The sequence below is a fragment of the Haliotis asinina genome, chromosome 11 (genome assembly GCF_037392515.1).
Source record: "Haliotis asinina isolate JCU_RB_2024 chromosome 11, JCU_Hal_asi_v2, whole genome shotgun sequence".
Classification (NCBI taxonomy): domain Eukaryota; kingdom Metazoa; phylum Mollusca; class Gastropoda; order Lepetellida; family Haliotidae; genus Haliotis; species Haliotis asinina.
The window spans coordinates 37147597-37164007 of NC_090290.1; the positions used below are offsets into that span (position 1 = coordinate 37147597).

The window sequence follows — 16411 nt, forward strand, 5'->3', positions numbered from 1 at the left end:
TTTTGGAACTATAACAGGAATGTTGATGGTTGTGTGTGTTAACAGAATGCCATTTATCATCTGTCGTCGGAACGTGTATGGTGATATTCTGAGTATGAAATATGTATCGTAATCCGTTTTGATAAGATCAAACTGATGCCAATCTAATGTCCCATGGGTGGTCATAGTAACATCATACAAATTAGCTATCTGTTTCCCGCCAGCGGTTATGTTTCAGTGTTAAAGAGAGGCTAGCAACGTACTTCGTGTTCTATTGCAGCGATTACAAATCTATCGTGAAGACTTGTCATTTAATAAGCACGTAAGAGGGGACTAATATAACTTTAATCTGTCTTCTGGTATGATCTAGCGATACGGACATTTTCCAGAATATGAAAAATCACATTTTATATTTACTGCATTTTCAAGGAAAATATATGGAATAGCACTTATCTGTCTATTTGTGCTGTCTTATTGTGTGAATTTTGTCAGTACTGAGTATGCTTCGACTATTGTTGGTGTACTTTGTCTATGTTGGACATACTTCGTGTGTTGGATATAAATTTACTTTGTCTGTCAATAGTGGGTATACCTGTGTATATTGTCTGTCTATATTGGATATAAATTTACTTTGTCTGTCAATAGTGGGTATACCTGTGTATATTGTCTGTCTATATTGGATATAAATTTACTTTGTCTGTCAATAGTGGGTATACCTGTGTATATTGTCTGTCTATATTGGATATAAATTTACTTTGTCTGTCAATAGTGGGTATACCTGTGTATATTGTCTGTCTATGTTGGATATAAATTTACTTTGTCTGTCAATAGTGGGTATACCTGTGTATATTGTCTGTCTATATTGGATATACTTTGTCAATATTGAGTGAATTGTGCTGTAAATACTTTGTTGATTGTTGTCTGTTTCTGTCTGAGATATATGTCCCTCTCTATAAATCCACATTGCTTGTTTATACCAGTTATACTTTCTGTCTACCAATATTTAATATACTTTGTCCATATTGGATATGCTGTTCATTTGTCTTTGATATATTCTTCTATACTGGATATACATTCTCTGTATGGGTATGGCCTCAGTCGATATTGGATATTCTATACTGGGTATATTCTCTGTGTGCACATTGGGTCGCACGTTTTTTGTCTACATTTGATAAACTCTTTTTTCTGTATTTTTTTTCTGCATGTTTTTGTCTACATTTGATAAACTCTTTTTGTCTGTCTACTTTGTCTCTATAGGTGGTATACTTTTTATAAGTACAGGATCAAATTTGGGCACAGTCTTTGTGGCTGTTCAGTTTACTGTCAGTCAGAATGTGGGTCTTAAGGTTGTTGGCCACGTATGAAATTCCTTTACCTACTTGAACGATCGCAGTGTATCCCATGCGACATCCAACAGTTAAGCTCTTCATACACTGAGATATCCATTAGCCGATGTTTTAGGTGCATTACATCAGTGCATTAAGTTGAGCTGACCCAGAGAAATTGTTTGGATTTTTGTCAGCCTGCGTTATAATTGTTATCATCTTTCATGTTGACATTCTAATCGGATCATATTTCTTGTCTGCGACTGCAGTCTGTTTACACAAGCAAACCTAAACCGTATCAGAAAGCACCATGAAACCGCCTTCAACGGTTTCAATTCTATCGCTGTGGCGTCATTCTTAACATCCACGGTGGGGTAGCCTGGCGGATAAAGCGTTAGCTTGTCAAGTCGAAGACCTGGGTTCGATTCCCCATAAGGGTGCAATGTGTGAAGCCCATTTCTGGTGGCCCCCGAGGAGATGTTGCTGGAATAGGTATATTGCTAAAGGTGGCAGAAATCACTCTCACTCACACCAGGTGGGCCTGGTAACGAAGGTGTTGCGAACACAAATAGACATTCACGTGGTCGTAATGAATGTTATATACAGAATTACACTTCTCAAACCATGGTTGGTTATATCGGATTGGAAAGAAACTTCAAAGGGCAGAATTTACCATGAGTTGATGGATGACCGTTTTGTTTGTGTTGGTCCATGCCTCACGTATTATACGTTGTTCACTGGTCACGAAGGGACATGGGTTGATGTATCCTCTGTGTTTGAAAATGTTCCCGTGCTCGTAAGGTGCATTAAGTAATGACCCCCTTGTGGCCGGTGAACAACGTATTTACCTTACAGAACACCTCACTGTTAATTTTGAACTGTTTGAAGCACGGGTGTTGGATCATGACAAGGAGTACCGGAGTTAGGCAACAACCCAAACACTACAAACGAATTCCCACAGTTCGGCATTTACAGGACTTGCCAGAAAATGTTACTCGCTTGTAACTTAGCCAATCAGAAAACGACATTTATGAGTGAGGTAAGATAAATTTCCATCTCCATTACTAGTCAGGCGGCGGGATAAGGCTAGAGTTATTAATGTAGAGAGTGTTGTGTGAGTGAATTGTTGGTCGAAATACAGGAGTAAATATCACCACAAATATAGCATTTTCAAAATGTGAAATATCTCATGTTCAATAATGAATTATTCATTTTTTTTGGTTTCAGAATATTCGTAATTGGAATGCAAGTTTTTGTCGCCCTTGTGTGTTTGCTGCCCTCCCTCAGCTTATGGGCTGCAGATGGTGAGTACGTTCCATCAGACCCCATTCATCACCATCCTGTACTAGTTTTAGAACTCGGGCATCGCTTCATACTGTGTTACACGGGGCTGCGTACTATGTGAGTGAGAGAGGGGGGGGAGGGGGAGGGGGGGAAGTGAGTGAGTGTGGATGATGTTACGTCGCTGTTAGCAATATTCCAGCAATATCATTTTGGGTGACAGGCAATGGGATTCACAAATTGTAGCCATGTGGGGAGACGAATCCGGGGACAGACGCTTTAACCGTTAAGCGACAACACCACTCCTTGAACCTGATTGGTTGATGAAATCAGAAATTTCGTATACGTCCCGAATCTGCGTTTACTAACTGGCGTTAGTAGGCTTTTATGTCACGAATGTAAAATAGCTATGCACGTTTACATTGTGTGCTGTAAAGAAGCTAATAGTCAGAACTGGACACAAATTTAGACAGGGTTCCATTGCTTCGTTGAGGACTCAAAGCAGATTATGCACGGATTGTTTTGTTTCGTATTTGGCTTGGATAGCAACATATTGGGTGGATAAACTAAATTTATTTTACAAAAACTCATTTTCATTAGCAAATTCCCCAGAAACCCAACTAATGGAGTTTATCAAAATTAAGATACTTTTATGTTGATTTGTGAATACCTATTCCCAAACTTTGACCGCCAAAATAACCCGTGATGGAACGCTTACGGGAACTTTCGTACCTTTGCTTTCACCTTTGTCACGTATGGTACTAAGGGCTAAATAATCCGAGGATCTACGAGTCAGTGTGAACAGTTCCGCCATCAGACCTCATGAATTTGCCTAAGGTCAACAACACTGCGCCAATTTTGACTGGTCCGTCGAAGGACGCAGGGGTTCTTCGGTCAGTCAAATCGTTGCTGGGATAAGATTTATATTTCCTCGATTTAGAAATGTCCGACTTACAGAACGAATGGTCTTATATACATACCATGTGTTCAGCATGACATTGCGCTCTAAGGAGACATTGCTGACAGAGCATTAATTTTCAGTTTGTCTCCGAAAGTACACGCTTCCAAAACATATCAAATCAAATGAACACGCTGACGGTATGCTGTGCTTCAAAGCTGGCACAGATTTATAAAGTGAGTTAGTGAGTGAATTAATAGAGCTGCATGCAGCAGTATTCGTGTTTACGGTCTGGGGGTCGTAAATAATCGAGTCTGGACCAGACAACCCAGTGATCAGCCGATCATTCGATCTACACTATTGGGATACGGCAACAGGTGTCAACCAGTTTAGCGAGTGTGACCACCCGATGCCGTTAGTCACCTCTTACGACAAGCATGGGTTACTGAAGATCAATTGTTACCCGTATTTTCACGGGTAAGATATCTAAAGAGCTTAAATACGATTTCATTAGAATAGTGAATATAATGATATGAAAATGGAAAGTGTTGATTGAGTATTTGATCATGGTGTGTCTGTTTGCTGAGGAAGAAACAAGCAAACTACAGTGGAAGCTGCCAAAACCTGCACTCATTGGGGTTGAAGAAATAATCCGGTTTGACAATGTGCCGGATTGTACAGCTGGTGATAAATGTACAAGTCACAGACAGGTCTGAGATTTTAAGCCATTGTTGACAACTTGCCGGATTGTTGAGATGCCGGTTTTGACAGCTTCCACTGTACTACTAGCCCCGGAAACCTACTCGTGAGACAGGATAGAGAATACTTTATTGGAGAGCAGCTGGGTATCCTAATGGTTAAAGCTTTCGCACGTCATGTCGAAGGCCCGGGTTCGATTCCACACATGGGTACAATGTGTGAAGCCCATTTCTGGTGTTATTGTTTGAACATTACTTGATGCGGCGTAAAACCCTAGTCACGTCCTCCTTTTATCGGATCCTGTCTCTACAAAGTTGCATAACTCTTCGTTCTACCATGTGAGCATTGGCTGCTTGGTCAACGAAGAAACCAAAGCTTTTAGGATCATTCTTTAATAATCCAACAAGGCGTCAAACAATGACGACGTGTAAACATGAGCCACAGAACATGAACATTCTTCTTGTCGCTCCTGTAGTCACTCACAGTATTGCCAATATACCAATCCATTCACGGATTCCTTAAGGCCAAATAGCGCTTATTCGATCTCTAAAGACGCTTAGCCTACGTTATCAGTTGCTTTGACGTATGACACGAGAACAGGAGACGTTTTACTACAATGAGGCAATTGTCACCTTTCTTTGGCGTTGTATTCGTACTGAGACTGCTTGTAAACAGATTCCACTTTTGTCGACAGACAGGCAGGTAAGCTTACCTGTAATCAATGACAGAAATGGATTTAATCATACTTACTTTTGTGTAAAATGACATTGAGAGAGATGTTCTTTCTGACGTTCGTACGACGTGTCTGTAAGGGTAAGATGGAGAAAAGTATGACTTGAACAAGACACTGATGACTCAGACTGTGATGAGTCTGAGATTGAGACTTGGCATGGGACTGTTGTGATGTTGGGGCTGAGACTTGGACTGGGACTATGTGAGGTTGGGACAGAGACTTGGAATGGGACTGTGGTGACGTCTGGGACTGAGATCTCGAATGGGGCTGTGGTGAGGTTGGGGCAGAGACTTGGACTGGGACTGTGGTGAGGTTGGGACAGAGACTTGGACTGGGACTGTGGTGAGGTTGGGACTGAGACTTGACTGGGAGTATGTGAGACTGGGACTTGGTCCTGATGTACGAAGTAATTACGTGCAACTTTCTGCGATGTACATACACAGTTTTAGTATTGTTCCACTTTCAAACGTCAACATACCTATGGTCAAATGCTGTCTAACGCTCTGCCATATTTGCTCTTGATTGTCACAATTTGCAAAGCTCATTTCGCTTGTATGGTCCTTTCCATGACAGTGTTTTAACATTACTGCATAAAGTTTGCCAGTGCACTGTACAAGTAAACGCGGCAAATATTCTATCGTTCAAACAATCGTTTAATTGTAGTGAATGCTTCATGAATGAACAAAAAGAAGATCGTTGAGTCATTTATTCGTGTGTGGCATCTTTCAAATTCTCGTGATGAATCTACCGTGATTTATATTATGATGTACTTAACACAGTATGTTTTCTCAAAATGCAACACCACAAATACAAATACCAGCATCACAATGGTGCATCATAGATGGATACTCGTTAAACAAATCAAGCTTTTTTGGATATCACAAATCATAATGTTTCATGTCTCAGACATGATAATCGATAATCAATTGCTGCAGACATCGCTGCATTCCTACACATTTGTTCATAAATTAGATATACCATATGCAGTACACACGGCCACGCCTTGTTCTACAATTATCTACCCGTGAAGGTCCCGGGGTAGAATAGGCCTTCAACAACCCATGCTTGCCATAAAAGGCGACTTTGTTTGTCGGAAGAGGCGACTAAAAGGATCGAGTGGTCAGGCTCGCTGACTTGGTTGACACATGTCATCGGTACCCAATTGTGCAGATCGATGCTCATGATGTTGATCGCTGGATTGTCTGGTACAGACTCGATTATGTACAGACCGCCGCCATGTAGCTGGAATATTGCTGAGTGCGACGTAAAACTCAACTCACTCACTCACTCACTCACTATACAGTTACCATTCACGAATAACATTCAAACCGAGAAAACGATTTCCTGAAAGTTCAATCCCATATTACTGTACATGTTTAAACCAAACAAAAAATGGCCCTAATGCTCAAATTCTTACGAAATGATCATAACGTTCTGAAAAGTATTTCCCCAAACATTTGACATTTGTTCAAGCTAATCAAATGTGTACACCATGACAGCAAATCGCCTAGAGTAATCACTGTAACGGGCACTGATCTGATTACCTAACTTGCTTTAAGGAACAAAACATGCGGAACCCCTTTCCAATAGCAACAACTCGAATGTCGCTTCTGCATTAGTCCAAGAGTTCAAAGTGGACTAAAATTGAGTGAGTTGAGTTTTACGCCGCATTAAGCAATATTCCAGCAATATCACGACTGGGGACTCCAGAAATGGGCTTCACACAGTGCACCTATGTGGGGAATCATCGGGTCATCGTCTTAAGCACTAGGCTACCGAACGCCCCCACAGAGACAAATACTGGTTGTTTCAGCTCAAGGTTTAATAACTGAAAATTTATTTCTATTTAGGACAGGGGTGGTGGTTCGATTCCCCAGACGGGTACAATGTATGAAGCCGATTTCCTGGTGTTCCACGCCGTAATATTGCTGGAATACTAAGCCCACTAATTTCTTTACTAAAACATCGTAAAATAACGGATAGATTTTCTTTTTCTAATGTCAGTCATGCTCATGTTTCGCCTGCTATGATAAGAAAACAAACTATTTTTGAGTTTTTTTACGAGTGAGAAACATATTTCATGAAACTGGCAGTGTGTAAACAAGACAATAAAAATTGTTTCTGAAAATAACATTGTGTTTAGAAATAGTATTCTCTTGTACACTGTTGGCAGTAGAAGCAAATTTACTAAACGATTGTTCTTTTTCCGATGTTTGTTAAGCTTTTTGAACATACGACTGGTCGTGATTTCGTAAGTCCGTTTTCTTCAGGAATTTTTTGACTGACTTTCTTATAAATTGAAAGAAGATCAAGTAGACACACATTATGAATTGCGATGTCCCTATCATCGACGTTTTGGTACCGATCATTGCCAAATGAAAAATGAGCATGAACATTATGCAATATTACAAGTATACTGAACAGCAAAAGAAGCGCAACTCTGTTTTTGTCAAGTTGTTTAATCGAGTGAACATACACATGAACACTTACTTTTAGGAGATTTCAATTTTTCGAAATTGCGTTTCTTTTACTGTTCAGTATAGTTTGCGGCAGGACGTATACTTGTGTGGATGTCCATTCTCAATTATATTCGGGTGGTGTTTTATGACAAGTTTCGTAAAGTAGCTGTGGAAACCTTCCAAATGATTATTGCTTTTTTAATCCTGGTTTAACTTCTTAACGTTAGCACTAATCCTCTTTGCTCACCAACAAACCCTTCAAACAACGCTCAATCAAGATTAGTATGGCACTGATCAGTGAGTCAGCCCACATTGTTTTTGTACACGAATTGGGATATAGGCGAACAGAGGCTAAATGGTATCATCTTTTAAATTGTGGTGGTAGCGGTTATACATTTACTTATTTTAAACGTTATTCTTAACAAAATTCCGCCTTTTGTTTGACTTTCTGCCTGTCTCTCGCTTTGCTGAATGAGGGGATTGCAGGGAGTCAAGTGGCTCACGTTCCTTCGGTAACACCGCACTGCTTTCCAGCAAGTAAAGGGTTGGTGAGGTAACCTAGTGGTTAAAGCGTTCGCCTGGCACGTCGAAGACCCAGGTTCGACTCCACACATGAGTATAACGTGTAGAGTCCGTATCAAGTGTCCCCGCCCTGATAGTGTTGGAATGCTCATGAAACGCCATAAAACTGAATTCACTCACTCTTTTAACGTCATTTGACATGACGTCTTGCTATGGTGGCGGTTTTGAAATAAACGAGCAGGATATTCTATGTCGTAAACGTTTATTGCAAGTTTTCGTCATAGTGCAGAGTGGAGAAAAATATTGGGAATTAGAAACAAAGCTAGGGGTGGGGTGGGGGGTATTTGCTTTGTGTTTGGATGATTCCTTTCAGAAGGGGGTGTATTTTTGTTATTTAAATAGGACAAATGTTTATGGATGACAACTTCTTTATTGCGTGTGTGTTGTCCATAACAATTTGTCCTATTTTGTACACCTCAACTTCTAGAATGCCATTCAAACAAGTTATTTTTATTATTTCCAATGAATATATGCTTTGCTCTTTGAACAATATTTAACAAGATAATTCAAAACTTTATATTCCGAAAATATTTTTCATCTTAGAGGTAAATTGGCTATCTGGAAATGTAGCAGTAAGCTTCTATAATCATATTCCATGTTTACAACCTTCTGTAGAAGGTGAGAAGAGCTATCTCTGTTGCAGGTCAACCCGAGAACCACATCGATCTCCTGGGGGATCCGGACAGGTACAATGATAAAAGTAAGTATCTCGACTCAAACCACCTATTAATAATTAAAGCAATGAGACGGGCACAGATGCGTTGTGCGTGTCAGTGTTTGTTATGGGATTTTGAGAACAAACGAGAACTGTCGAGCTATGATGATGTCATAGAAATGACGTTACAAAACTCTGAAGCGTGAACCTTGACCTATATCTCCGTAGTATTTCGGTCATAGTAGCGTCCCTTTGTCACGCCCGGAACCTATGCTATGTTCTTACTCACCCGTTTCTTGACTTCTCAGCAGTATATCCCTCTCGAAGATTTTACCAAAGTAGCAAGTGAGGTGGAGTGCGGTACCGGTGTCACGTCCTACCTAAGAATATTTCATTCATATGACGACGTGCATGCGTGTATATACGTGGCTACTTTTACCAGCCCAGACTTAAGCTGGTTTTATAGTACTGGCTCACTGAGTTAAATTATATTGACTCCGAGCCGACCAGTCCTTGCTGTACCAATTAATCCCATGCGGCAGACAAAGACTAAGAAATAAGAGAGCGAGTGAGCGAGTGAGTAATATGAGAGGTTGTGTGAGTGAGTGCTTCTATGTCAAGTGCAGCAATAGTCTATTCATATGGTCACCAAAGAACCATTCCTAGATTAGAACATGTATGTTCATCGAGACAAAAAATACCTTTAACCTCCACAACTACAAAGTGATATAGAAATAACACACCGAGAATGGCTTGGCGTAATCATAGCAATAATCGAACAATATAATGGAGGGAGAAATTGGGTTCACAAATAGTATAAATGTTGGAAAACGAACCCCGACCTTCGGCATGATGAGCAATCACTTTCATCACAGGGCCATTCCACCGATTTCCCATCTTTTGTATTGGATAAAATAAAATGATTCTATGAAACATTGCAGGACAAAACTATGGCGTTTGCTGCAACGGAAGACGAAGGGCGGGCAAGAGGTAAGTGGGTTTTTTCCATTTATCTATTTATTTCACTCAAACGAGATATCTGGTAGTTAAGGGGCTTATTGAAACATGGTTGTTGTCATGATTTGAACAATTAGTCATTGCAGATTTTCAGTGATCCATTTATATAATTTCATCGTTATTTTGACTTTAACCTCCGGCATCTGTAGAGATTGATATTACAGACTGATTATTCTCTCGACTATCTATATTCCATAAATTGGTAATCGTGTACGGTTTTTGTCTGATAATAATCTGATGCAGCTGTTTAAATGTAAACTTTGGTTACAAGGACAAATCAGACTGGCTAAGTCATCACTTGACCTCTGCACATGATATCATTGTGATACTATGATGTAAATTTGAGATATCAGTAGGCCACACCTCGCGGCATATGTCTCAGACAGCAACCCTACTGATATTCCAGCACAATAGTTCAGTCAGATGAAGGAGAACCTGTGATACCACTAGCCTTGTCCTTGCCGAGAGTTCAAACGTAATCGACAGCCGCTCGTTCTCCCTGTGAACGAATAGCGTTGCAGTAGGACTCATAGCTGCAGTAGGACTCATAGCTACAGTAGGACTCATAGCTGCAGTAGGACTCATAGTTGCAGTAGGACTCATAGTTGCATATCGTTAATCCAAATGTGAACCGCATTGTGTTTGACTTTCTTGAGTAACACAAACGTCATGTATTTTCAGGAGTTTTAATGCTGAATCCAGGTTACTGAAACTTTTACAATGTAAGTATTATCCCGGGACGTTACTACCACGTTCACCATTTCCGGTTCATTTGATAGTACACACAGATATACGTCAAGACAAAGAAAAGTTCGAATCCAAGATTCGACCTGGTTAAGTTTATTGGTCTGTTCCCAAAACGGCCATGCTTGTATGTTTATCGAAGCTTCACATGGTAGGCCGACACGCCTAATGAACCGTATTTTTTCATGAAAGATGCTTTAAAAAGAATTTCCCTTTTTGAAAAATGCTTTTGTCATCAGATGCTCTTCAACAACCGCGTGTAAGACAAGAAGAGGAGAGTTTGCTGGAAAGGGACGTTAATTTGGGAGGTAAGCTTTGTCTGATCGCGGTCAACAGCTACGTGAGGCGAGGGTGTAGGGAATAGATCTCAACCAGACCATCGGGTGACTGATATTACAGGTATAGTAACCACCACCGGTTGTTGGCCTGTGGAGACCCTCTTTAATCCGGGGTAGGTATGCCGTATAAACATGATCGGAATTGTCGCCTGGACACTTCACTTGGAAAGTTCCACAGTTACGACACGTCGTAATGTTAGGAACGCTTTGTGAATCCGGATCTTGGTATAATTAGTTGAGAGTAATTCTCCTGTGCTATGTTCCACCCTTTACACCCAATTCTCCCAGGTACACACTCCTCATAATTCATTATTGCCGAAACCCTTGGAGGTCCGGGTTAGAATTCATCTTCCGCAACCCATGTTTGTCGCAAGAGGCGACTAGAGAGATCCGTTGGTCAATCTCGCTGACTTGTTTGAGACGTCATCGTATCCAAATAGACAGACAGACATGGATGATCATGCTGTTATCACTTGATTGTTTGATCCAGACTCGATTCATAGAGACCGCCTCTATGTAGCTGAAATGTTCCCGAATGCTGTGATAAATAAAGGAACAAAATGAATGGTATGACCCTAATCAACAACTGAACAGGCTAGACTTCAGTCAGGACCTAAATATCAAGACCGGTTCTGGCAACTGAGTGCCAAGTACGCACTCATTATGGCAGTTCTTAACTGAATAATATCCACAAACACATGCCTATCTATGCCAACTGTGTCACTGGTTCAGGAAGGACATGACGTGCTTATATTATTTTCACAAACATCCGGTGTTTTGTTGTATTCGTTCATCTTATTTCCATCGCTAGATTTTTTAAACCCCAACTGTAATGTTTCGTTAAGCTATAGCGTTGACGTTCTATTTACTCAAAATATTCTCTCTTCAACAGACCGCCACTGCTGCAAAACACCAAACCAGTAAGTAAATTAATAATTGCCTTTCTCAAACAGACGTAGTATTCACTTCATTAAATGGAAACCCGGAGGCTGTAGATATAAAAAAAAACGAAAACAAACAAAAACAAAACACAGCAATGGTAATTTGTTCCATGGGGATGACCGCCCAGTGTTGGATACTGAGGTGTTTAGTATAACAAGGTGTCCTCTTTGATATTGTTAAAGACAAAACACAAAATGTTACCATGGTAACCATGTACTTTTTGTCAGATGTTGTTTAGGTCTGTTAGTAAGTACGTAAAGAAAGGTGGTGATACTGTCAAATCCAGAATATTACAGACATCGTTATTGATCACTGATGCTCAGATTGTGATCGATCTGTTCTTCCTAAGGATTCATCTCCTTCATGAGATATGCGTATATTTGTCCTGTGCATAAACATGAAGTCCTGTTCTGCTACAAGTGGTCTGGTCCCCAGACACCATCTGCTTGTATAGACGACGTGGCTCTCTTGTAATATGTAACTTGTATTCAGTGCAAATAGTCGGTATTTCTGTATCGAGCAGGCTCCCTCCTGGGCACAGAGTAGGGCGCGAGTTTGAATCCGAACAGTTGCAAAAAGGTGAGATTTTCAATTTATATTTTCTATGTTCATCATCCATACTTTATACTGTCAGCAGTACATTCTCCACACACGTCCTCTTCGGTTTTCACACGCTACATTCTCCACAACTCTGCTTCAGCAGTATATTCTCCACAAATTTATCAACCATTTTCTAGGCACTGCTTTATCCACAATATTTTCTCCACACATTATCTTCTATATTCTCTCTTTTATATACAGTATATTCTGAATACATTATCTTCCTCATTCGCCATACTTTAATCTACAATGATTTCTCCACACGTGTATCTTTTTCAGCCTTCTCACTTTAACCTTCAGTATTTTCTCCAGGCACTATCTTCTATATTCATCTCACTTTTATCTACAATATTTTTTCCACACACTATCTTCTGTATTCTTCTCACTTTTACGTACAGTAAATTCACCATACATTATCTTCCTCATTCGCCATACTTTTATCTACAATGATTTCTCCACACGTGTATCTTCTATATTCTTCTAACTTATACCTTCAGCATTTTCTCCCGACATTATCTTCTATAGTTGTCTCACTTTTATCTACAATATTTTCTCCACACATTATCTTCCATATTCATCTCACTTTCATCTACAATATTTTTTCCACCCACCATCTTCTATACTCCACACTTTTCTCCACACTTTATTCTCTGTATTCTTCTCATTTTTATCTACAGTAGTTTCTCCATACATTGTCATCCTCATTCGATATGCTTTAATCTACAATGATTTCTCCACACGTGTATCTTCTTCAGCCTTTTCACTTTTACCTTCAGTATTTTCTCCACACATTATCTTCTGTAGTCTTCTCACTTGTATCTACAATATTTTCTCCATACATTATCTTCTATATTTTTCTCACTTTCATCCACCATATTTTCTGCACACTTTATTCTCTATATTCTTCTCACTTTTGTCTACAATATTTTCTCCACTCATGCATCTTCCATATTCTTCTCACTTTTACCTGCAATATGTTCTCCATACATTGTCTTCCTCATTGGCCATACTTTCATGTACAGTGTTTACTCCACACATTATCGTCTTCAGTCTTCTCCACACATTATCTAAAGTATATCCTCCACATATTATCTTCTCCATTCTCCATACATTAATCTATAGTGCATTCTATACATGTTATCTTCTTCGTTCTTCATACTTTTATATACAGTATATTATCCACACATGTATCTTGTTCATTCTACATACTTTTATCTACAGTATATTCTCTACACGCGTATCTTGTTCATTCTACATACTTTTGTCTAAAGTATGTTCCATACACATGCATCTTCTCTATTCCCCATACTTTTGTTTACAGTATACTCTCCATATATCCATCTTCTCCATTCCCCATACTTTTATTTACAATATATTCTATACATATGAATCTTCTCCATTCCCCATACTTGTATTTACAATATATTATACACACATTTCTCTTCTTCATTCTTCATACTTTTATCTACGCGCCAGCCCCTCATAGGCTGCAAGTTTCTGTTACCACAGGGAGCATTCTTCTTCCACATGTGTTATGGTCTTATCTTTGCAGTTGTGTAATTGCAATAAGTACATATCAGTCCTGTATCTTCTGGGCATGTGAAGATGTGGTTAATATTTTTGTCTGATACTAGATTTACAACTTCTTAGATAGCAGTACCTTTCCTATTGCAGAGATTATGTGGAAAGCTCTCCTTGCGTCTGAACATTCGAATTCTGAAACGGATGACGTCATGAAAAGGGGACCTGGTACGTTCAACAAATACGTCAATAAGATTCGCAAATATAATGCATTCTAATACTATGTTAGTTTGAAACGATGGTATTATTATGATATAATATATGGTGAGATTAGGCATGGCGTAAATACGATATAAGATACGGCAATGCGTGAGATGCGTCTATACAAGTTAGTACTGATACTCTGCATATACACAAGAGGAGAAACAGGATTGGGCTGACCTCCTACACCTGTTACGATACTCGCTGTCAATCACTTGATTGTTAGATCCGCCTTGTTTTATTTAGATGGCGTTAAGCAACAACCCTACTGTAAACAGTTTGGAAGTTGACTATACTCAAATTATGTCTGGTATTCATACTTCGACATACGCATTGTCTCAAAGCAATCATGACAATTAGGAATTGTTTGTAAAAATTGCTTGTTTTAAATTTTATTATATCGAACTGATGCAGTAAAAGAGTTCGTTCGTTGTATATCCAAAATGCCTGCTTATGCCATGTAATAGAACCTCATGCATCCATGTCATGTCAATGGCATAATTTTGCAATGCCTAGAATTCGGTATTCACTGCAATCATGGTATTGATCAATATACCGTTTCACAATTGACTGTATGATCTATGCAAAGAAGATTGTTTGCATTTTAATCATTCAACGTGGCTATTTCAATGTTGCACATTTCTGATAGAACAAATAAACATTTAAGGTTCGTCACATTTTTAAAACCACGAATCGAAACTATTTCTATGATTTGATTTTATTTTTTATTTCCTTTCCAGTTCCAGTAGGTGTCAGTTTTGGCGGATGAATGCACTACTCTCATTAAGTTATCAACTACGGGAAATTAACCTTTGACCTAAGACAAGCCCTTCTAGCCTGTAGCTCGCTGTACAAAAGCCAAGATCTTTGCAAGCCAATTGAGGATGTTCTGATGAGAGACCGGGAAGGTGGTTAGGGATGTTATGTGTGATTAAAAGTTATTATTATCAATAATGAGACTTGTTTTTATTGTTCTGTAATACGCACTTTTGAGAAATGGATCAGGTCCCAGTACCAGTTAAATACCAGGCGCTGTACTATTGTCAACAATGGAACGTGTTTTTAAGGTTGTGCAATGTATACTTTTGAAGTTTACCAATTGGATGCCTGGTCTTGTACAGATCATTGTTTAGTACTACAAGGGATATCCTTTGGCATGTGTAAACAGCACTGTATTGTGTTAATGTCACAGAGAGCTCGATCAGTCATAGAGAGTTAAAGAGGTACGTCGTGATCGCATTTGGTCAAAATCCTACAAATCATTGTTCGAATCCAACATTACTCCTAATTTGAGCACTTGGCTCCAATACTGCCCGGTCCTTGCGTCGTTCATCAGTGGTAGAGATTCTTGACGTATTTCCATTGTTTGGGATTTTCGTATTGAAACACTTCCAATGGATTAACTCGAACGCTTAGCGTCACCTTCCTTCGCAGACATGAACCAGAAACCCTTATGTGGTTCTTGACGTCTGAGGTGACGTAAGTAACAAGCTCTATATTTCAATGTGCATAACGCTAACCTTTGCTCTACTGATAAAACATTCTGTATAAAGCATTAGTCATGATTCCTATGACGGAACAGATAGTTGTACAGGGTTGTGTGGGTGAAGCAGGCTTGAAACCTGGCTCGAAACTCCGCTTTGCGATAATTTATCATCTGGTTTGTCTGAAACTAGCATGCTCTTGTGTTTCATCTAGGTGGTTGACATCAAAGAGTTAAAGGACCTTCTTTGCACGCCTACTTGCCATGATAGACCGAGGGGAAAATAAGTAATCACATGAAAGCACGAGTGTTCCTATAGTTTTCCAAGTTTTTTCACAAGCTATGCGATACACAAGACCTTGGGTTATTGAGCACTATTGCTTTCATGTGATCACGTTTCTCCTCAGTATACACCAGAGATACTTCCAAGCTGACATGCCGTGATGTAGCTAAAATACTCCCACTTCTGCAAATATCAAGATTCTGGAATAAATCCGCAGCTTTATCTTGAAAGGTGTATAACGCATCTTTTTGGTGTTCCGATTAACACGCAATGGGCGAGCTTTTTCAAATTACTCCCCATCTGTAACCATTTAGGTACCCTGGGGTTGCTGTCACAAAGCAACCTTTACTAAGATTAACTCTTACTCTCGTTCTACAACGTCGTACTAAGGTTACCTTAGTGACTTAGGGCCACCTTATTACATCGTACTAAGGTTACTTTAGTGATTTACGACCACCTTATTACATCGTACTAAGGTTACTTTAGTGACTTACGACCACCTTATTACATCATACTAAGGTTACTGTAGTGACTTACGCCACTTTAGTGCCTTGTGAAAGGTGGCTCGGGGCAGTTCAACCTCAAACTGACAGCGCTTGTCGTATGCATGC

The 16411-nt window shown here is 39.6% G+C and overlaps 1 protein-coding gene across 1 annotated transcript in view; it reads left to right on the top strand.

Annotated features, from left to right (window-relative positions):
* LOC137256573 (uncharacterized) overlaps positions 1 to 14988 on the top strand; it is a 29420-nt gene extending 14432 nt beyond the window's left edge. The window contains exons 2-10 of the mRNA XM_067794440.1: positions 2532 to 2608; positions 8600 to 8656; positions 9553 to 9601; positions 10310 to 10350; positions 10612 to 10680; positions 11603 to 11630; positions 12176 to 12231; positions 13927 to 14001; positions 14775 to 14988. Coding sequence (XP_067650541.1) covers positions 2548 to 2608; positions 8600 to 8656; positions 9553 to 9601; positions 10310 to 10350; positions 10612 to 10680; positions 11603 to 11630; positions 12176 to 12231; positions 13927 to 14001; positions 14775 to 14803 — 465 coding nt within the window. The 5' untranslated portion in view covers positions 2532 to 2547 and the 3' untranslated portion in view covers positions 14804 to 14988. The remainder of the gene's footprint in view (positions 1 to 2531; positions 2609 to 8599; positions 8657 to 9552; positions 9602 to 10309; positions 10351 to 10611; positions 10681 to 11602; positions 11631 to 12175; positions 12232 to 13926; positions 14002 to 14774) is intronic.
* The last annotated feature ends 1423 nt before the right edge of the window (positions 14989 to 16411 follow it).